The sequence below is a fragment of the Passer montanus genome, unplaced genomic scaffold (genome assembly GCF_014805655.1).
Source record: "Passer montanus isolate IOZ18808 unplaced genomic scaffold, ASM1480565v1 scaffold40, whole genome shotgun sequence".
NCBI lineage: Eukaryota > Metazoa > Chordata > Aves > Passeriformes > Passeridae > Passer > Passer montanus.
In genome coordinates, this window is record NW_024368819.1 from 4,507,360 (window position 1) to 4,531,216 (window position 23,857).

A 23,857-nucleotide genomic window follows, 5' to 3' on the forward strand; every position below is an offset into this window, starting at 1 on the left:
CTAATTAAAATAAACTACTTTATTACAATATGGACTAAACCCATGAGTTAGGCTTTTCCAGTTGTAAAATGTCAGTATTCAGGGAGCAGTGGTCTTCCAATAGCTTCTTCAACTGTCACACTTACTGCTCTACTCTTATTTTCAACAGAAATCCTGACAGCTAAATGTGATATAAAAAATTTGCTTCTGCATTTCACCTGCACTCCCTTTTGCAAAATATTTGCATTAACAGTTTTATTTTCAAAATTACTGTTTTCTGCACACACACAACTCTTAAGGTTGAGGCATGTAATGACTGCTTCATTCAGAACTTTACATAAAGCTACCATCTAGAGAAACAGCATTGTTTTAAACCTAAGATGCCCAAAAATTCGATCAATTTAAGTTTTACATTTCTAATTGAACTAATGAAACAGAATATTGGAATTTTAAAAGGAGATGCACACTGAGTATATACTTGCAGTAATTTTCAACAGCTGCTAAAAAGTGAATGAGTACTAAAAAGTCACAATTATTTCCAACTGCTTACATGCCTACAAGCAGCCCATAGCTGTGTTGAATCTAACACTGCATGTGTGTCTCATGTACACTTTACTGGTAGTCCAATACCAGTGTTTAAATACTGTTTAAAAATTGAAGTTAGCTCTTCCATCAACACCACAGAAGCCTCTCCAGTTCTCAAACTCCCAGAGCTGATGAAGTCCAGAAGAAGGGGGTGATGGTATCCCAGTCTCCTCTTGTATGGCTGCTAAAACCCACTTTCACACAGCTTAAAAATACGGAGAAGTTAAAAAACTAATTGTGTGCCTTCTCTTTAGGGCAAATATGTCAATCATACGACCTTCCATCGAAGGCTCGGGCGGCTGGAGGCAGCGTGTTGCTAGGGAAAGGCTTCCTCTGCTATTTACTGAGCCTTCTTTTCAGCTTTCAGAGAGCAGCCAACCCTTGTTCTCCACAGACAGCAGCGAGAACCGGCAGGGAGCGGCACAAAGGGCCTTTGAGGAGCACCTCTTCCCCAGGGAGCCACAGCACTGCTGGGCACACCTGACCAGACACAGCCCTACCCCGTGGCTAGTGTGGCTATGGCATGGCCAGTGACCTTGCCTGCCTCCAGGAGGAAAGGCAGAGCCATCCTGGCTGCTGCAGGCTGCACACAGCAGCCACAGGTGTGTGTGTGCTGTGAGGTGTCCATCACTTCAGAGCACCAGGCAGCAAAGCACAGGTTTGATCACAAACTGACAAAAGGCAGCTTTTTGACTCCTGACAGCCCTGAAAATTTATTCGTGCTGTCACTTAGGAGCTGAGCAGGGAAGTTCCACCTATCGGTTTGTGTAATTTTGTTTCTATGTAACAAATTTAGCATTAAAAACATTTTTTAAAGCCTTTTAAGATAGCCTCAATTCACAAAAATACTTCTGACATCTGAAATATTATGTAAAAATATACACACAACAGATTTTAATTTTTGTAATCATTTTCTTTAATCTTAGCAACTTCAGTTACAAAAGATTAGTGGATTCTTAGTAAATCATGAAAATCGTGCAACATTTCTTGTACCTAATCCAGAATAACAAAAGCGATGATAATTTGACTTTTTTTTAACATGTCGACACGTAATTTTCCAGTGCAATCACCTGGAATAATTCAAACAATACACAAGTATTGTTTTAATTATTCATGATAGTTCTTGGGGGAAAAAGAAAATGGAACCTGAAGCTGGAGTAAGTGTCAAAGAAAATTAAACCAACTTCATTTTTGAAGATATTCACCTTTTGGGCTTTGGGAATTAATCACGTACCTACCTTAAGATCAGTATTTCTCATCCAGATTTTGACAAATAAGAACCACGTATTTTTCATAATGTATTAATATGAAGTTAGTTTCTTATGATATTCCACTTTGTATATGAGATTTTTATTCTGTTAGGTTTTAAGACTAGATTACAAGTACTGATTACTGAAAATAGAGTACAACAGCAGTAACAAAAATTATTTCGTTTTGAAAGTATTCCTAGTGCTTTTAAAAAATACCCCTTACATTCTGAAGAAAGATACCAAATTGTAATAAAAATAACTTTCTGTTATTCACTGATTTGCAAAAGGAATTTGTATTTCAGCAATCAATGCTTATAAGATAGGTTAAGAACTCTCCTAAAACTTGTTAAATTTAAAAACGCCAACCAAATAAAAAACCCCAAAGAACAACAAAAAATCACCCCAAACCAACCCTTCCCTCCCCCACTCCCCGCAAAATAAAACCACAATTTTTATAAAAAGTATTTTCTGGAAGCTGCAGTGAAACCTACACATTTCCCCCCCTCCTGCCCAAGGCTATTCAGATGCCATGCATAAATAACAAACTCTTCCAATTTTGTATGTGAGCCATGTTTCAGATCTCTCTCACAAGCAAGTACAGGTTATGACAGCTCACATATAGAATTTAGACTGTGGTATAGCAAACATCATCTTCTGTTCAGAAGGTACTGAGATCATGAGGTACCTGACTAGAGACTTGCCAAAATAAAGGACTGGTTAACGTATTTGGAAAATCCCTGAATAAATTACTGACCAGAATTTCTTCATCTCCTTTTTTTTTTTATGAAATCCTCCATTACCAGAATAAACTATTATATTTTTTTTCTATATATAATTGAACCTCTATGATAAGACAATTAAGTTCTTTAAGTGTAATCTTCTGTCCTAGATTGAGAGAAGTATGTATCAGGCCTATCTTAAATAATTAATTTGACCATTCTTCCCTGCTGTTCTACACACTAATTTAAAAATCTGCCTCCTCAGCAGACACTAAAGTAACCATTTAGCAGGACTCACAGTATAAATTCGATCAAATTTCACTGCAAGTTAAAGCCTATACTGGGGCAGAAACATTCAAGACCTCTGTGCTTCTCTTTGTTGCTGATCACTGCATGTTTTATAGTGCTGCACCTGAACAGCTGGCTACAGACTCCGGATATTAGACCAAAACTTCATTTAATGGTTTTCCCTTTTTCATTTTTAAGCAGCTGGGTACCTGAACTGTGGCTGAAACAAACTGCAGCCACTGAGCCATCCTCGATCAATGCTGTCATGTCACACTCAGGAAACCATTCTTGACAGGATAGTCCTGCAATATTTCTATGCAGCACCTCCCCTGTAGCTTCTAACTAACCTTAAATGCCAGATGCATATTGTAGGACCTTTGCAGAGAACAGGCAATGTTGGTATTAAAAATATTAATCCACCCTAAAAACACCAAACTGTTCCCATGGTAACTTCATTTCTTCCTATACATTCCCTACCAGTGCCTTGCCCTTCAATCTCACTCTGTATTGTACTGATAAAAGATTTCCACCTGGTTTCTGAATGATCCTCGAGTCCCATTAAACAAGTAACACTGTCCCATTTCTAGATTTCTGACTCAATTCTGCACATCCTTCTGTTTGAATATTGTTCAGACACTCTGGTTCTCTAAACATTCATTATTCTAATCCAATTTTTAGGAGAAACGATTTTAGACTTAGATGCTAGAAATATGTGGAGACTGTAGACTTACACTTTTGTACTGTAGTAGACAAGGTGCACAACCACAAGCAAAAGCAGCTTAAAATACATTTCCTACTACAAGACAAATCACCTTAGTGCCTCTTAATCTCCTGAGCCTCAGAATCTCATGAATATTTCAAAATAATACCTAAATTCACACAGTCTCTAATTTTATGGACTATATTCTTACATATAGCACTTTGCAGTAAAAACCTCCCTTAATGTGTGTAAAAACTAATAAATAGGAAAAAAAAATTCTAAAACTAGAAAAAGTGTATTTTAAGCTTTCAGTTACATGATGTGGCTGAAAAATTAATTAAACCTAAAAATGACGCAAATGCAAATTTTTGGACACGGAGTAACTGAAGAATATTCATTCACTCAACATTAATGGGAAGAGACAAATGAAGTTCTTTTCCTTAAGCCAAGGGAAATAAGGACAACAAAGGTACAAAAGGTGTAAAAAGCAAGGCATATAATTCTGAAGCTATTCAAATGAATGGACAAATTAATGGAATTTTGTTTCCAGAGTGTGTAGAAGTAAGTTGCTGTGCATCTGTGCATGACTGAGTTCAGAAAGCTAAGACTTTGAAAAACAGAGGATGGCATGGGAATCAATCAGACAGAAAACTTAGGGAGAATAATTTCAGAGGAAACAAGTTCAGACAAGTTTACCTAGCAAATACAACAGTTGATTCCAGAATGTAAAAAAATAAAATGCCATCCTTAAGACTTTTTCCCAGGCTACAAAATTAGTTCAGGATGATTAGGCTGAGGTTTTACATTGCTGTCAAAGGAGTCAAAAATTATTTTTCAAGATGTAAAAAACCTCTCAACTGGCACTCCTGTGGTACTTTAAGTCAATGTAGCTAGTGGTGGTCACAGTCCTACTCTTTCCTTACTGCTGCTCTCCTTATCTATCACTGGATCCAGGACTGAACCATGCCAACCTGCTCATCTGGCAACACTTTTTTTTTTTTTAAACCTGCATATTTTTCTGCCAGGTTACAAAACTGCAAGAGCTCACTGCAGACACACCAGGAGGGGAGCAGAGACTGATGGGAGCTGACACCTCAGTGTGCCAACTGACTCGGTTCCATGTGGAACTGGGAGTCTCAGTCTTGCTAATTCTGAAGCCCAGCAGTTTAATCTTCTTTTCTAAGTGGAAACCACCACCTGACAACTAAAAAATTTTTTAAATATTAAAATATTCCATTTCATTTTTCTTATTCCTCATTCTCCTACAATTATTTTTTATCGTTTTTGCCCATTTTTTCACTTATAATCATTCTCCTTTCTATCTTTCGTCTCTCATGATGCCAGCCTTCAGTGGAGAAACACTATTACAGCTTCTCTTGGCCAACTGTACTGATCATGGTCCTCTAGGTTACCTTAAAACTATGAAAACTGTTCCTCCATTTGTAGATTTGCTCATCCACAGCAATGGCTACAATCTCAAACATCTACCTGCCACTCTAAATGCACACATTCATATTTTACAGAGATCTCTGAAATTCTTTGGTATTTACAATCCATCTTCTAAAAGCACTGAAAAAACTAATTTCAAACCTCTAAAAACGTCATCATCCTAAACTGGCAATTCTTACACCTCACACCACAACTTTATAGCAGTTAAATAGTGCATCCAGTACTTACAAAGCTACACGTTAAGAAAGTGAAAATAATGGTTGCTGTGATAGTATGAGGACTCTACAGAAATCAATTTCCTTATTGATATTTTTTTCCTTTTTGTGTATTACATTCTTCTACAGAACTACCCCAAGCAAGAGCTGCTGATTTTCTTTAGCCAAGAATTGTATGACTTAGATTATGCATTTTGTTTTCATGTCTCTGCTTGCAATGTTAATTTTAGCATAACAGTATATAAACACTTCTGACCTGGAGTTCAGATACCTACAATACACATGCAAAGAACCTGCTGTCAAAAGTTTACAAGCTGGTAAGTGAAAAAATTGCAGAAGGAAACAAACTGTTGGAATCTGAAGATCAAAGGCAAAAGTAACAATGCCCCAGCAGAAGCAGAATTAAATGGAGACGGGATAAAAATACTTTCAAGAGAGGTTATTAGAAAAGAGGGAGTGCCCAGAGAAGAAACAGCTGCTATCCCTACTGGTCTAGCAGCATGCACATTTCTTTGATTCTCTGGATTCCTGGACCAGCAGGAGCCAAGAACCCTCAAAATATAACAAATTAAACACAGAGAACAAGTACTTTGCATAGCTTCCCACTTCTCCCCCATTACGATATTCCCACCTTTTCTGTGTGCATATCCCTGACACTTCCTCTGTGTTCTCTGGTGCTGGGTGAGACATTAAACAAGGTGATAAACCTCTCCAAAAACCCCAGAAAATTTGTGAGTTACTTTTCTAACACTTAAAATATAAAGTCAGCTCACAGAAAAAAAATCTGGTGTTTTTTTATTATATCCATTCACAAATTAATTATCCTGCAGCTTCATTCAGGATTGAAGCAGAAAGCAGGAATATAAAGTCAGCTCACAGAAAAAAATCTGGTGTTTTTTTATGATATCCATCCACAAATTAATTATCCTGCAGCTTCATTCAGGATTGAAGCAGAAAGCAGAAAACTTTCATTATGAAACAACAGGCTCATCACAAGTCATGAGAACATACTTCAGCTGAAATCAGATTCAGCTCTAAGCAGGCCCATCTCAGTTTTACCTAAACGCAAACTTTTTTTCTGTATGCCATACTTTAGGATGGTAAAATGATACGGTTTCTCCTACATTGCTCATGAGGTAAAGGACAGAATATCCTTTAATGAAATATCCATCTTCTATCAGGTAACTTGCCTGGTGTATGTTTTCATGAACTGTGGAGAAGGATGTTTCTGATGTGACTGATCAATAAGTTTCAGGTTATGAAAATCCTTCATTAAAAAAAATTAAGTGAAATACTAGGCAGCAATTCCCACCTTCGTCTCTCACAGGTATTGCAAAACTAAATGTATAATGTGTAGCCCAGATGCAGTTATCAGTAATTTTTAAATATTTGTATCTCAACATCTGACCTAGCTAAAAAATCCCACCACAGTTTAGGCTTTTCCTGCACACTCAATGCCACTTATTCTCACCTCAGTTTTGCAAGTCAAGCAGAGAGAAGAGGCAGAACACACATAATGTGATATAAGATAGGTCCCCATCAAGCCCCACAACCTGTGGAACTAAAATTCTAAAATGCAGCAAAAAAATCCCAGAGTGTGAAATCTGAAAACTGTAATACCAATATATACCTTTTTTTTCCCAGATTTTTTTACTACCTGATTTTTGTAAATAGCATCAATTTTCACAGGTGATGTCATGTACTGGAACTAAGGACCTAAGTGATGCACTCAGTTCAACCCAGCATCCCAAAGTGTCCTCTATAGCATTGCCTTTTCTATATATATTTTTTTAATGCTGACAATATCCTCTAATCATTTAGCAAGCCTTCTTATAATACAGTGTAGAAGTTTTCAGTTTCAGTTTCTCAAGCCACTTCATAAACACTTAGATAATATTTTATTGTAAATATTTATAAATATTTTATTAAAAAAATTTGCCTTCCAGTAACTCACCTAAGAAGTAAGAAAATATGGGGGTGGGGATCAAGTCTGATGGAATCAATTCCCTGACAGTATTTCTCAAAGTAACTTTAAATGAACAGCTAAAATCCTGAGTATTAGTAAGAGTAAATGCTGCTCTTGTTCTCTTCTAATTTCTTCGGAGATATTTCTAAAGTTTCACAGAAACAGTACCCCGAGGCTACCAAACAGCTTCAGCTGCATCATTAGTAACAGTTCAGGAATTTGTTAGAACTTAGCAGCTGTTCAACCACTGAATCACCAGCACAAATTTACTATTTTCCTTTGCTAATTTACAGGATTCCTGCAAGTGATGTAAGATTATATCAAGGAGTTCTAACCGTATTTTTATGGCTTTAAACGAAAGTTAAAATTACTGCCATTACGGCAGTACTGCTCTCTTTTTAATTAGTTCCACCTCCATATCCTAATACTTATGATGGGTAAAAAATTTGAGATATGTGCTAGAAAGGATCACAAGGCAACACTTAAGCCTTAAGCTATATAACCGATATCAATTATTTTGGGGAAAATACTGCATACTGTTTCAAGTATGACATGTCCTTGAATATAGACTTTTATAGCTAGCATCAAAATATCCAAGCACGTCTCATCTTCCCTCCTTCTTTAAGTTACCCGATCTAAGCGGCTGGGAGAAAATGAACACATGCTTCCAAAACAGCGGCCAGCAGTTCTTCCCCAGCCTGCTACAGCTGACTTCTGGAGCACAGCTGAAGGTTAAACAAGCATAAGTGATGTTCATCACTTGAGGCACTTGTGAAAGCACCAAGTCCATCTTCTCACATTTCAATAGCATCGGTGCTGACAAAGAAGTCAGCGGGTCAAAGCCCAACTCCCTTTAGAGAGAAGGCAGGCAGGCCTGAGCTGGGAAAACATTTACATGTGACCCGAGGAAAAAAACAATTTGAAGGGCCATAGGACCTTATTTGTTTTCCAAAGAAACCTCAATGCCCTCCCTCCCCTATCAGAAGCAGATCTGACAAGTGTTGTAATAAATATTACATGCACAGAGGAAAGTTGAAATCAATAGCAGGTTAATGTTTATTGAAACAATACAGAGAACCATTTTTAATAGCATTACTTGAAAATAGATCTAATCTAGCAAAGGAAATTCAATTTATGTTTAGAGCAATCAGATGTTGCTTTTTACTTCGGGGATTTGTTGCAAACTATGTCTCTCAAAATGTGCTTACTGTACTGTGTTTAGCAGACACAGTTTAGCCTTAATAAGCTGATAGTCTGCAAGGGAGCATGGATCAACTTATTCTCATTAAGAATGTAAGCAGCTTTCTAACAGCCTTCTTTGCTGTTCAGCCCATGCCAGGGAAAGCAGGGATCTCTCCTCTAAACCCCGTAATTTATGAGTTTATTCAAACTCGCCAAATTGCTTTAAGTAAACGCCTCTTATATTTGAAAATTCCCATGGCAACTCATTTAGTTTGGCAGGAAGGCAGACCCGAATTCAATCCTTTTATCCTCCTGCTAAACCATTACAATGGTAATTCTGCTCTGACACTCTGAAGAGACTGCTAATTACTGTACTCGGGTCCCCAGACAGATTCCCCATTCAGATCAGGACGGCTGAGCGCGCAGAGCAGCAGCAACACCTTTGTGCGCAGCGAGGGATGCACTCCCGCATCGCCGCTTTCTACCAGACAGGCTCCAACACCGCCAGGACAAAGCATCTCCTATCCACCAAGTCACGCAGAACAAACACCGAGGAAGGCAAAAAGCCAGCGGAATGACAGCGAAGGAGACAACCGAACCACTAACTTCAGCGAGTTGACTACTGAAGATACTTAGTCACCTCTCAAATGAAATTAATTAATCTTGTTATTGCTATTGTATACCGCATGTAATAGCCTAAACTACAGCTCAAGGACCTACATAAAATGCTCCTGAGTATTGTGTCATTATACTCCATATGCAAGAGCCCACTGCCTCCCTGTCATGAGAATGTCCCAGTTTTTAAAAAGCCACCCAGGTCCTTTTAAAGCGCTATTTATTTTGAGAAGGGGACGTGAGGATTTTGTAGTAAAACTTTTTTCCCCCCCTGTCATTTTTAATCGAGAAAAGTGAAGGAAACTTACGACTGCACCCTTGCTCTTTTGCCCTAGCTGCTCCCTCTTTCACTGAAATGAAAGCAGCAGCTCAATGCTGAAGAGAACAAACATTTGCTGTCCTCTGGACTAACAGTGTACTGGAAAAACCTAAAACCTGGCTTAACTCATTCTACAGCAAATTAAGATGGTGGTCTGCCCTCCCGAAAAACTAATTTTAGTCTGTTTTGGTCATACCACCATTTATTTTGGAGCAAGGACACCCATAGTAAACATTACAACAACTTTTCTTCCTTTTTCCAAATGAAAACTTAACAGAACTAGTAAGAAACTGAATGTGCAAAAGTGAGACACATTCTTAGAAAGTTATCCAAAAGGGAAGGAAGTCAACTTTTAAAATGTCAGACATCAAATACTGTATTTAATTTCAAAACATATAATCTGATTTCTTTTAATCTGAAGTGAATAGCTAACATCTCATACTTCACTTTCAAAGAATAACTTTAAATTGTGCATTAGTTTGATTCATTAACATTTGAGAAGTTAAGCTTTCACTTAAAAAATTACTGAGATTTTCTAAACCAACTGCATATTTTTTTAAGTACAGATTTAGTTCTAAAATCCTATATGCAATGGCAAACAAGAAACCCAAAGACAATCTCATCACAAAACATTTCTAATGAAATGCAGTCGTACTGTTAAAAACATCATTAAAAAGCAGGCTGACTCATCTAACAAAGCAGTTAGATCCATCTGGCCCAATTAGTGAAGCAGTCTACAACTTCTACCAACACAAAAAAACCCAAACCAAAAACCAAACCTAAAAAAACGAAACAAAAAAAACCCACAACAAAAAACTCCACAACAACAACAACTAAACAACCAACACCACCACCACAAAAAAAACCACCAAAACCAAAACACAATAAAAAACTCCAAATAAAACAATCAAAAAAAACCCCTTATATACTGCTTCATCTGATCTCTATGTGCAATTCATTCACTGGTTTATAAGGATGCTGGTGAAGTCAGGAATAGTACCAAAAAACAGGTACAAACAATCTAACCACGTACTTTAATCTGAGATGTAAGGAGCATTTGAGGTAAAACCACACTGATGCGTTAATTATGCCTGCCCATATATTATACTTGCCAACTCTATTGATTTTTTTATTAAGTGCCTACTGGTGCACTAGATAAGGTCTCCATATGCCTGTAGAACATTCAGTGCATCTTACACTGCACATACAGTGTGAATGTATTAGTATATTACATGTGAGACACCACCTATGCATATCAAATGCAGTATGGTCCCAAATGCTCCATACAAATTCTAAAGAGAAATGAGTGCCACTCACTCCTGTCCTACCCCAAGAACAGTTCAACATCAAACTTCAACTACAGAAATATCACGTATCTTCACTTAAATAAAAATTATTGCCTGGTGTTATTATTAACCCTTTAATAGGGATAAAATAATAATTTTCATTTTGGGGTTTCTGGTAATTTTTTTCAGATTTAAGCCTGTATCGTCCACTTGTATTTGGCAGTTTACAAATACAAAGAAGCTCCTTTGCCTTACTGTGACGGTAAAAACACAGACTACCACCCACGCTTCTTTATCTTGCTTGCCACTTGAAAATAATTCATCAGCCCATCTGGACAGCATCTGAAATCTCTATATGGCTTCATATTTTGGATTGCACTAAGTTTGTTCCTTTGCTTTTTTGGTTACCTCATGAGCCACCAGAAAACAACAAAAAAAGTTGGTTTTGCTTTGGTTTTGATTATGAAATTATTCAGTAAAAATGTTCACGTCACCCTTATTATCAACTGTACTAGTTTTAAGCCTTCTGGAAGCTCCTATGTCAACTGCCTAAGACACAACATACTGTCAAGTCTTACTGGGGAGGGCAGAGGAGAGGGTGTCTCAAGAATAAGAAAACCCAACTAGTTTAGATACAGATAACCAGCAACTAACACAGAAGAAGTTTTTGTGCAAGTCAGTACATAAAACTGTTGAGTGTGAAGTCTGGATGTTAACTACAGAGGCCTAAGTGACAGACTGGTTCATACACGGTTTTACAAATTCTTTTCCCAAAACATCTTCCAGAGAAGGCTGCAGGACTCAGCAAGGATTCAGAAATACCAGCTGCTATGCTTTTCTGAAAGCAGTGTATTTTAAACAAGGCAACACAGAACAAATATTGTGGAAAGGTGGTGGGGGGTTTACTGAAGCAGTTTTGGAAGTAGTTTCCTATACTTCCAAAAGCAAGTGTGGATAGAGATGAAACAAAGAACTGTTCTGGAGTGAGGGCATCACTACTGAGATGAGAAGCAATTTCACTTGCATCAGATCCTTCAGGATTTCAAGAGTCTCTCAAAGCAGAATGATACTCTGGGTTTAACACATTTTTCTCCCTTTTGCAGAACTTGCATCTACAAAAAAAAAGGACAGGAGAACCATACTCTGACTAGCACTCTAAGACGCTGAACTTCGGGTATCAAGAGAAAATAAGAGCTCTGCACTGCACTAAGTACTTCTCATAGGAAGCAGAACTGAGACTTAAATCATCATCAGATCTATTTATACTTCTGAATCAACGAACACTGACACAAGTGAAGGCACAGACACATGTACCAACCTCCCTTTTCCAAGAACCTATGTGGAAAAACTCTTAAACTCTGCTTCGTAGATGCCTTTTTAGGTGCCTTTTTTGGTCTCTCCTAAATCTGGGTTATGTGGCAGACAGGACAGATACTGTTCTCTGCTATAAATGCAACACATCCACATGCTTTTGAAAAGAAGAAACTTTAATCACCAGAAACACAAAAAGAATCCTGATAAAGTTAAGGGAGCATAGACATAAGCCTAAGGTCAAAGCCAGAAAAAGAACTGGTCTAATTAGTCAGACATCTAAAGGATGCCACAACAGTAAAGTGAGAAAGTAAGTATATAGAGAAGCGCTTAAAAGATAATTCGGGAAAAAAAATTGCCCAGAATTCACACTGAACCCTTATTTCTGTGCTTTTAACTGTAATATTTACTTGTTTGGATTGGTAACTGTAATATTTACTTGTCTGGATTGGTAACATATGCTATTAATACTAATCTTTTAGAGCACTATGGACATGTTTAATTTTTATAAATACAACTATCAAACACATTTTTTTCCCCTGAAATTACTTTTTTAAAATCATTAGTAACAGGCTGATATGCTGAAGAAAACCTGCATTTTTCTACTCTTTACATAAGCTTGCCTAGAAATACAAGCTGTTTAGAGAAGCCAAAACGTCACAAGTTTACTGTTCTTATGCCAATTAAGGTTCCCTGCTAATAAATTGTTTTAATTAAAGAGGATTCTACTTGGACATTTCTCTGAAAGAAATTAAAGTAAAAAGCAAAGCTTATTAAACAAAAATACCCGAAGTGATTGATATGAAAACAACAAGAGAAGTAATTTTCTTTTTCCCCTCATGATTCTACTACACACACTTCCATCAGAAAGAGTTTGCTGAATCTAGAATGAGAAGCCATGCCTTAAATTACAGGTGCATTACATTAAATGACATGGAATCATATATCTAATTTCCTAAGTTCTCCTGAGGCTTAATATTCAGCTGAAAGCCTATGTGTGATTCAGATCTTAAGAAAATGGGCTAAACTGAAATAAATAAACCATCACTGAAGTATGTTAGGGATTATGTCTCAACTACATAATCACAGATGTTGTCTTAGCAAGGATTTCTAGTTTCCAAGCCAATCTGGGACTTTTAGTAAAAATCAATTCCCAGATTTCAAACATAAACCACGGATGCACACAATTGTGCATCTTTCAAGTTCTTGGAAGTAACCTAGAGTAAGATTTTTATGAGTCTTTACATTTCAGATGTACAAAGCACTACTAATCTCACTGTGATCTTGTTACTGAAGCCACATAGGATCTTTTAAAAAAATCCTACAGACAGTAGTGAAAAAAAGTATTATTTATAAACTACTAGCATCTGTATGTTGAAATGCTACAGATTACTTTTAAATGCTGTAAAATATATTGAATATAAAGCATGACATAATAACAATAAATTGTGCTATTTGTCAGCTTTAGTGTCTTACATGCTTCACTTTATTTTCCAAGCACTGCAGAATGATTTACATGGAGACAAGCAATGACATTTTGTCACATGATACTGGTAGAGTTCCTTTAAGGCCGTCCAGTTGAGCAGGACTTCTATTTGATTCTGCACAACTGCTAATGTTCCCTTTTACTTTTTAAGGAAGGCAAGATATATCATTTAATGCCTAGTTTACCTGTAGTACAAAGGCAACATAGCTGAATATATAATGTTTAAAAGTTCCTCTAGAAAAATACTGTGGCAATGCACAGAATTTAGGTTTATGCAACACACACAAGAAATTTATTTTGAATTTATTCTAAACTGAAATGAATGAAACCACTTATTAGCACAACTTTTTAATGAACATCAAGAACCTTCAGAGTCTCCCCTGCAATCTCCAATCCTACAGGATATTAAACACTTTGCTCATTCTTCTGTCTCCAAGAACCACCTCTAAAACTACAGGTAGCTACAAAAAAATGAGCATTCCAGTAAGGACCTCTCACATATTTATTGTTAAGTGAACATTTACCTCTCAGAGTGTTTAAAAAAACAGTAGGGTGCTCTCACCACATTTTACAGATGAAAAAGTTAAGGTTTACTTAAAGTACCCTTGCTATCACAGGAGAAAACAAGTGTTTGTATAACCTGACGATATTTTAAAACCCTAATTTTTTTTGATTTTTATCTTTCTTGAATCTGATTGACCCTTGGATCATTAAAAGTAAGAGATTTCCTTAAAGCTCTCCTTGCTGCTGAGTAATACAATATCTCTTTGAAGAATTCTCCACCTTCCACTAGGAGAGGAGTTGACATTGCAAGGATCACTAAGGGAGTCCCCCGCCACAGCCCAACCACCTTCTTTGGAAATTAGCCAGTAATTTCAGAAATGACTACTGAAAGGCAAATACAGGCTTTGCTCTTGCAGGCACTGAGAAAAAACAGTGTTCTTCCCAACACTGTATCAATAGCCTATCTGTTCCAAATGCCAGGATACCATTAACTGACAAATCAGATTAGCACAGTATTACTATATTTACTACAGTGGGTTTAAACCAGGACAAATCCAGACACACCTCAGCTCCCTTGGTCTTTCAGAACTTATCTTCCAAGATAAAACAAGTGATTCTACTCCTGCAAACAACTTTTCTGCACAATATGTGAAGATTTTATTATTCAAAACATTTGATGTCTGTTGACAGCAATGATTTTGACTGTTAATTCTAACAAACTAAATAAGCAAGCTCTATTTTAAAACTCTGAAACTTTTCTTTAAGACCCTAGAAACTACAGATCTTCTTATTAAAAACTAAACCCCAGAATAGCAGACAGAAAAATAAGGCCACCCGCTACCCAACACAGCCAAAAGGCTGAGCAAGGAACTGGAATTGCCAACTTCCATCACCACAGCACTCAAGTACCCATGTGTGCATTTGACAAATCCCTACTCCACTTTCTAGTTCCATTTCACCTGATGTGTCATTTGCTTGCTTCAGTACAACTGTTTCAGTATAGTTACTACAGCTGCCAAGAAACTCAGGGTAGTCTAAGTTGAAATTCCGTTTTCAAACTAGGACACAAGCCAGAGAAGGAAGGAATCATAAAGATTCTAAGATGAGGGCACAGCAATGCATGCAATTACATGACTGAAAATTACTCTTCATGAAAACTGCTTCAAATGATCATAAGACAGCCAACTCCAAATGGTGTATTTGGGGCTTTGATTTTTTCCAAAAAGGAGTTGTAACATAATGTACCATTTTGGAGGCTGTAGCAAAGTATCTATCAAAGGCTAGAATTATTTATTTATAAATAAAGCAGCTGAAATTCTTAGTATCTACAGCTGTGTTTGGTCAAATAGAAAACCTCACATCTTCCAATCCATTTATAAAAAGCTGCAATATCAAAGGACTGGATATAATACTAGACACCTCTGACTTAGACTTGCTAGCGTTGAAATTTTGTTCTATCCAGTATTTCCAAATGATTTGGAATATAAAACACATTTCACTTTATAATAAATGTTCAAATTGATGAACATAATTTACTACATACACAGATGTTATGAAAACATGAAAAATTAGCTAATAATGCTAATGCTGAAAATATAGAAGGCAGTACTGTTTTCATTAAGCTATCCCTAGTAATAAATTAAGTTTGAAAATAAGGAAGAGCTTTTAAAATACTTATTGAAATACAGAAGATGTAAGATAAAAAAATTATAAAACCCATACAATTTCCAACAACACACAAGAAATATACTTCTTGATGGAATCTTAAATGCTTTTCCTTATTAACTATTTTCCAAGCAATGCCAACTTTCCAATAAGATCTCATCTAATCACTTTCCAGGATGGTTTACCACTCTCCAATTTAATATAAAGTGTGTTACAAATGGCCTAGTCCAAAATCATATAAACTAGTTAACATAATCAGCTCCAATCTCTTCTATCATGCCCACTTATGTTTATCCTGCTAACAGTATCTATAACATTCCTGTAGTAAAGTCTTAGCCAATAAACAATTTATGAGAGAAAAAGAAACCATAGTATTCCTCCCACTAAAAGGTCAGGTATTTCTGTACTGTTTGAAAATAGAAACACTTAAGTTTTCTAATGAATAGCAGGCCAAAAACTCTTGGCACTTTTCCACAGGTTAGAATTTTCTGTCTGATGTCAAAATAGAACAATGTATAGCAACCAGATGACTGTAAATCACCAGTCAGCATTAAACCACAGATGTCTGTATGACAGCCTTAGCTTTTGTATAATTAGAAATCTAGATTTCAAAACTAACACTGGCAACAAAGAATGCTTTAAATGGCTGGAAAAGGGAAAGATTTACTGGTTACTTTACTACTGTTTCACACACAAATCTTTGCAATTGCTAAGATCGTTCCAGCAACCACTCTAAGGTGACTCATACACGACGTGATCTGATCTCCTTAATATAGTCTGGTTAGTGATAAGTGTTAAAATATGTTAAAAGTGTGGGGTAACAAGTTCCTACTCTTCATACTACATCTCCCCAGAAATCACAATTCTACACTTACCATTTCTTTCACTTAGGTATAAAGGTGAGATTTCAAAAAGGAAAGTCAATCAACCAAAACCCACTGTAACTAGAAATGAACATGGCCCGAGAAGGAGAAACTGTAGCTTGACCATCTGCTTTTTGAATAATTGGAGAAATGCTTTAACAATATTTTATATACAGATCTCAACGTACATGTTCTGTTCCAGGACCATCCACAGAAAAAGAACAAAAGTATGGAAGAAGAAATAAAAAGAAGAAAAAATGACTAGAAGAAGCCCTGGGAAAATATCCAAGACTAAAGGAAGCAAATTATAAAAATGGAATGAAAAATTAAAAAGAAGTTACAGGTACCACAAAAATTACCAGAATAGGTCAATACCATTTTTTCTTCCACAACTATGTCTACCAAAAAATCTAACAGATTAGGCACATTTCTGGAGGACAGACAAAACTCATGCAGAACCCCATTAGAGCTCCTTATCCAAGCATAATCCCACTTTGAAAGGGCATGGCCCTACTGAGTTTCAGGCAACAGAGTGTCTTTGTTTCTCTTTGAGAAGAGACTATTTTATAAGTTTCCCAAGGTCTTTTTCAAAACTTGATCTACCATTTCCCAAGTCAGACATTTGTAACACTTTAAATAAACAAAGGCAGAGAGTGGTGGAGAAGAAGAGAAAGGGGGAAAGAGATGATATTCAATAGTAACTGTATGTAGGCACAACTAATTTCCTTGGGTTCTAGAAGCCATCAAAGATGTCCACAAGAAGATTCAGAGTAAACACCTGGATTAAGGTGCTTAGAAATAACTGCTGGAGAAGCTTCTTTCCCCCATTAGTATAAGAAAAGCCTAGATGGAGAAGAACCCCTATGAACTGCAACCTAAATTATGAGCTATAAAACTAGACTTATTTACATAGTTATATTTGATCATTACTTTATGTCTAAATTTGTAAAACAATCAACAGAAATATGTGAGGGCACAGATCATCATAACTTTGAACTTACCATTTAATTATTTGTCAACTTTCTGAAAATGGAAAGTTGAAAACAAATTTATAATCATTATATAAACAGCACACTTTATATCTCTTTTCAAAATTATTCTCATCATGGAATAAAAGAATGATTGACCTTGGAAGGGACCTCAAGGGACAATCTAATCCTCACCCCAGAGCTGGTTCCAGGCGGGTTTTGAATACCTCCAGACAAGGAGACTACACAGCCTCTCTGGGAAGTCTGTTCCAGTGCTCTGTCACCCTGAACAATATTCTGATGAACGGTTCTAATTTTCTCCTTTGTACTATGACAGTAATTTCAGAAGAGCTGACAAATGTAACAAAATTTAAATTAGATTTACCTCAATTCAGCTGAAAATCATCAACACATGTTGTAGTAAATATGGTCTCAAAAAACCATTTCCATTCAGCAAATATTATTTTGGTGGTAACACACTACTGGTCTACAGAGTTTCCACCACAGTAGACGGTGATGGACAGAGCTACTTTTCACTTGCAGCTGGCCCAAAATAATTTTGTTAATACCAACGCAAACACAAAAATTGAACATGTTAAGTACAATACGTAAACATTTCCTATGTGAATTGGTGTAAGAAGTTCTTGTTCTCGTTTTTAAAACTCAGACTTGCGTGACAGACTACACATACTGGACAGTGCAACACACAAAAAGGAACACTTACAATCCTTTATTGTTTTTCACTGCCATAATCAGAAATTCACTGTAGCAGGATATTTTACTCTCATATTATTTGCAGTGAACATATTCACTTGCAGTTCTACAGGAATTTATTTAAGGGTGGTTTGCTGCAGTACCATTTTTCCCAATCTGCCTGTTGTCACGCCATCAATTCTCTCAGTGCTACACCAGGCCTGACTCTGTAGCAAGTCCTTCAGTGAGGTCCAGCTCTCCATGAAATGGACTTGCCACACCCTCAGAGGCAGGCCAGGGCTTTCTGATGCAAAACAGGAAGCAGGAACAGCAAATCATGAAGGAATGGCAGGACTGCAGCAGCCCTCAGTTCATACAGCCATGGAAACATTAAGCCTGCTTTATGCTACTAAAAATAACGCACTATCACCTCTCCCCCACATCAAAAAGTTTGCCACGTTATCCAGTAATCACTGCCAAGACATTTGGCTGCTTCGCTGCCCTTGGTGCCGAGCTTCCTGTCTGATCATTCACCCTGAGAGACTTGTATGGGAACCGACAAAACAGGCACAATGTAAGAATTTCCTAAAATGCTCTTAAGGACAGCACTATCCTTTTTCTGCTACTGTATCACTTATTAATTTCACTTCTTGAACTGAATAAGCAGCAAACAATGGATTGCACAGCATGACCAACATTTCCACAGGCAAACTGTGCAAGGCAGCACTATATTCTCAGTTGTGAAAGCAAAAATGTAAAACCAACGCACCATGCAGGAAAGAATTAGAAAGAGCTATTCAAGACAGTCAAACTTGCATGCAGAATTTATTGTGGCTTTTTAGATGGCTAATAAAAAAATGAAATCTTCTCCTACTATCTTTCAAATGTCAAGCTTTTGCTAGTCTTAATTACAGAGTAACAAATTATGTACAGCATTACTACATTAACTACTTTTTTTTTTTAACTAAGCCTAAAAAGCATGGTTAAACATTCTTAAATTAATTTTTTTCTGTGTATTTTGCAATGGAATTCACAGCACACAAAGTTCCCAGGGTAAAAATTAAGATATTCTTCAGTTTGCCCTAAGTAGCTGAAAATAAACCATAAGGAAAATTTACAACCACACCTATAAGGAAAGTATTAGAAATTCACATAATTAATGAACAAGCCCCACCTCATCACATTTGCTGAAAGCAGTCTTTTAGAAAGACATGCTTTTAGCTTATTCAACTGAAAAATAAACCACTCTACCAACACTATTGCCCCTTCACAGTAGTCTCTCCTGTTATATAAAGAAAATGTGTTGTAGATAGGTGTGACTAATACCAGAAATACTATCAAAATAGCATCTGGTAACAGGGACTAAACAGAAGGAGAACAGTTAGTGAATGAATACATACCAAGTACCACTACAAAAAATGTTTCAATTTGTAAAAATCATGCCATACACAGCACATTTACTTTCCTATACAGCTAAATTTAAAGACATTCAAGACTGAAAAGTCTAAAATCATTATTACAGGCAAGATCCAAATGTAGGAGCAAAATGAAACAAGCTTCTACTGAAACATTATCTCCTACCCATCGCAACTGTAAAATTCTACATAGTGACAAATGATATATGAAGTTTGACAGGGAGCATCACTGAATAATTCCGTGTTATAGCTGTCTTCCAAGAAGATGGAGGCAGCAACCAAGTAAAACTACAGCTGCCCCAACATAAGAAAAGCAATAAAAGAATGTGAACAACACTGATTCCAGACCAACTTAGAATAGCTAAGTAGAATCCAGAAATCCAGTCTTTTCCTCAGAAAGGAAACATGTGGAATCAAAAGAAAAAAGAGGTAGAAAGTATCTGTCTGTAATTGGAATTCTGTCACATGTGCCTCATCCCTTACAAAAGCAGCTAGTCCAAGGCAAATTAGCAATTAAATGAGACCTGGTCATCTGTAAAATGCAAGGAATATCTAGATAAACTTATTCAGCTAGAAACATTTATTCAACATTTGTTAGAAAATGCAGAAGGTCTAACATTTCTGGCAGAGGAGTTCAGCCTTACAGCCCAGGATCCCCAAGAACAACTCAAACTCCTTAATGATGCTCTGGTTTGGTATGCTATACTTCTTCGTTACGTATGCCCCCTAACCAGGTTCTGAGTTTTTTCTTCTCCTCTGCAGTGAACAATCAATCCAGAGCATCTTTTGCCTTTCCTTTGCAAGAGAACCACCCATCCTCACTTAACTCATGCAAATAACAAACAACTCTCAAAACTCCCACAATAAAGAGAAATCAATGATCTCTGGAGGATTCACTTCAGAAGGAGGCATAAGGACAGTACAACTTGATGTGATCCCAAAAATCTGCAGACTGCTTTATTAATTCTGCTTTTTTTGAAGAAAAACATGAAAGAAGTAATACTGTATGATCTTGCAGGTGTAGCTAAAGACCACTATCTCACCGAGCTACGTGAAGAGGAAAAGAATTAATCCTATGGAACTTGAAGTACAGCCAAAAATTTTTTAAAAACTGCTTCATACTAAAGAAATGTAAATTAAATACAAATGAGTAATAATGAAAAAAAAAGTTGGTCTTTCTCCTCAAGGAGGAAAAAAAATGGCTTGCTCAGCCAATCTCCTCAAGTTGTGCTTTTCATTTCTAAAGATAAACTACTTGACTATATTGCTATCTTGGTAAAATGGAGGAGAAAGTGAAAAGGGAAAATATTAATTCACATCCACAAGGAAAAAAAAAAGGCACTAATGATACAGATTCATAAATGTAAGAAATACACGCTAGTACTGAAATAGTGTCTGTTCACCCAAGTACATTCAAATAGAAATCCACTTTAAGAAACGTGCCTATTTCTGCACTGTTGCTAGAAAATGTAATTAGGCTTTTTAACATCTTGAGTACAAAAAATAACTGCTCATTCAAAAAAATTAGCAACTAATTTCCATCTTGAACACTAGAACACTAACATGTTTCTGAAATTTATCTCATAAACCCAATGCATTGTCACATTGTATGGCAAGATGAAAATGAGTCTTCTCTCCTACATAGTCTCAAATTTTAATCAAGCTGGACAGTGACAGAATAGAAACACATAACTTTTTTTTTCAATTTAATCCTTTGACATTTACCTGAAAAACATTAATAGTTCCAGGTATTCTGCCACATGAAAGGAAATTTCACTTTTTCCATTCTTACATTTTAGAGTATCTTTGGAATCTTCCAACACCCATAGTTTCACTCCTATAATTCACTAGGATTTCCCTTTTTTCCTTATGCTTACCCTGATTATTTGAAGGTTTATGACTTCCCTCACAGAAGTTTTCAATTCCTATCTTTTAACACTGAACTGAATTTTTCAGCTCTCAAACTGCCTGAAGCCACAATTCCATTTTTCATACTAATTGAACAGATGCAGCAGGTGGTACAAACCCAAGTTCACCTATATACTAATTCATTAGTATGTACTACACATACCTCCTTCAGCAAGGCATAATTTTTAGAAATTAGAGCCAACAGACCTTTAGCTCTTGTGCAAGCAATATGTTACACCCAAATCTCTTATGCCTATGCATAATATATGAAGATGACAATGAAGTGAACTGACAAAGGGTATTTCAAGAGATGTTTTATTCGGACAATAGTTAGCCCTGTGTTGTTATTTTTCATTAAAGGGGAAAACCAATTATTTCTGTAATCAGGATTACAATGCTTCCCCAACTGATTAGGCTACTACACAAGGCAGAAGAGCTGGCTGCCACTTTCACAATGAAAGAACTACTAATGCATTACATTTTTTGAGACTCAGAACACACCCATCCCACAGCTCCACAAAACAAGTGTAACACAAACATACACAGAGTCTACACATCAGTACTTCAGACATACTGGGGGTTTGTAACCTATCATCCTGAATGTGACCCTTCAGTCATATTAGTCAGCAGTAAGGGAGAGGTAGAAGAATGAACCTGACAAAATTAATTCACAGAGAAGTTTGGTTTCTAAACTGTTTGCTCTGTAGTAGTGAAAGAATAAGGGTTTAAAAGTTTTTCCCATATAAAAATCCTGGCTATAAACTCAATCCTATGTGCTCAAGGTCTCCTTAATAATGAGTAAATTCTGAAGATCTACTTTTTCTAGTTGTCCGTTGCTTTCAGAAATTGACAATGTGCAATGTCAAGAGATCTAAATCACAATTTTTATACCTCCTGCTTAATATTCTACCATTTTTTGGTAATTCAGAAATTAAGTCTCTCTCCCTATCTTTAGTAATTTCTAAAAATGTCTTCTGAATAAATCTGCTTATAGAGACAGCATGTGTCACCACAAGTTTCCTCACAGCCAGCATCTATTAGCATTCACTGAGTACCCAAAATCAGTAGGTCATTTTAATACCACCCACTACTTTCTTTCACAAGATAGTCTCAATTTTCCTTGTAATACAGAAAATTTTCCCACCACAGAAAAAGATCTAATTTATTCATATCATTTCACAGGGACACAAAAGTGGTGGTAAAGATGAGCACAAGATACAAGTTAATGGCATGGGATGCACTATACAGCCACACTTGAGTCACCTTGCTTTGACTGAGAATACAGAGAAGATCTAAGAGAAGGGCTCTCACAGGGTAATTCTGGTCTCTGAAAAAGTATTTAAGTCATCTAACTGTGCAGAAGCCAGTTAATACTATCAGAATATGAGAAAGACAACTGGTCTATTTTCCAGTTTCACTACTTTTACTTTTTCCTCAGTATACTGACAGCAAAGTTTTTTGATACTAAAGGGTTTTGTTCTCTTTGCAAAATGTTTAATGTGATGATCTAAAAAAACATGCCTTTGTTTCTTAAAGTATCAGAATCATCTCAAAGTGAAACATAAAAGCATGTCATACTTCCCGATCCTTAAAGTGAAGAATACTAATACTGAAGGAAAGAGAGAAAAGTAGTCTTAGTTATCAGCTTTAAAAGGCAATGCTGAACTATTACAATTTTCTGTATCTCAGACAAAAAAAAAGTCCCTTTAAACAAGTCTCTCTCTATTCTCTTCTTTGGAATAATTCAATCTGGGATAAGGCAGTTTAAAGATCACTAGAGTATTACAAAATTGTATCTCAAATTCCTTTTAGGATGCTACTCTGCAGGCTTACTCTTATACCTGTAGCAAATTAGTTGTATTTCAAAAGTACCTTCTGAAAATGGAAATCAAAGGCTTGCATGCAAATACTTACTGCAGGTATCAGTAACTTTTTTACTTCTTCAACAGCTCTCTTCAGCTTTATTTCTGCTCTGTTTTGAGCATCCTCCACAGTGATAAGTACATGTAAATCTTCATTCAGGTGTTCCCAGTTGGGCTTGCCTCGATTCTGTTCTTCCTAAAAAAAATTAAAACATGGAAGCTATGAAGCACTTACTTTCTGTATAAAACAATCACAAACAGTAAACAAATTCAAATTTACAAGTTCTTTAAATAGTATGAAATTTATTTTCAGCAATGTTTCTTCATATTTGGAGACTTTCATAATCATATGAACTTTGCCTTCAAAATATAATTTTTGGGGTTTTGTTTTGGAACCTCCTACTCTGTATTATATTTTTTAAAGACTACAATACATATGCTGTTTCTTAAGAGTACCTCCTCCAGCTGATTAAAGGAACAAGAATAGGAATACAAACACAGTATTACTTTCAATATTATTTAAAGCCTTTCAAGAGTTAAACAGATAAGACATACTAGTGGTTAAGCAGCCTATCTTTTGAAGAGAAGTGAAACAGACACCAGACACCGAAACTCCATCTGAATCACTA

General features: G+C 36.3%; 1 protein-coding gene across 9 annotated transcripts in view; it reads right to left on the reverse strand.

The window, feature by feature from the left end:
* QKI (QKI, KH domain containing RNA binding) overlaps positions 1-23,857 on the reverse strand; it is a 151,159-nt gene that overhangs the window by 25,169 nt on the left and 102,133 nt on the right. For all 9 annotated transcript variants that reach the window (XM_039718944.1, XM_039718942.1, XM_039718941.1 and 6 more), the window contains one exon: positions 23,281-23,424. In XM_039718944.1, the coding sequence (XP_039574878.1) occupies positions 23,281-23,424 (144 nt within the window). The remainder of the gene's footprint in view (positions 1-23,280; positions 23,425-23,857) is intronic.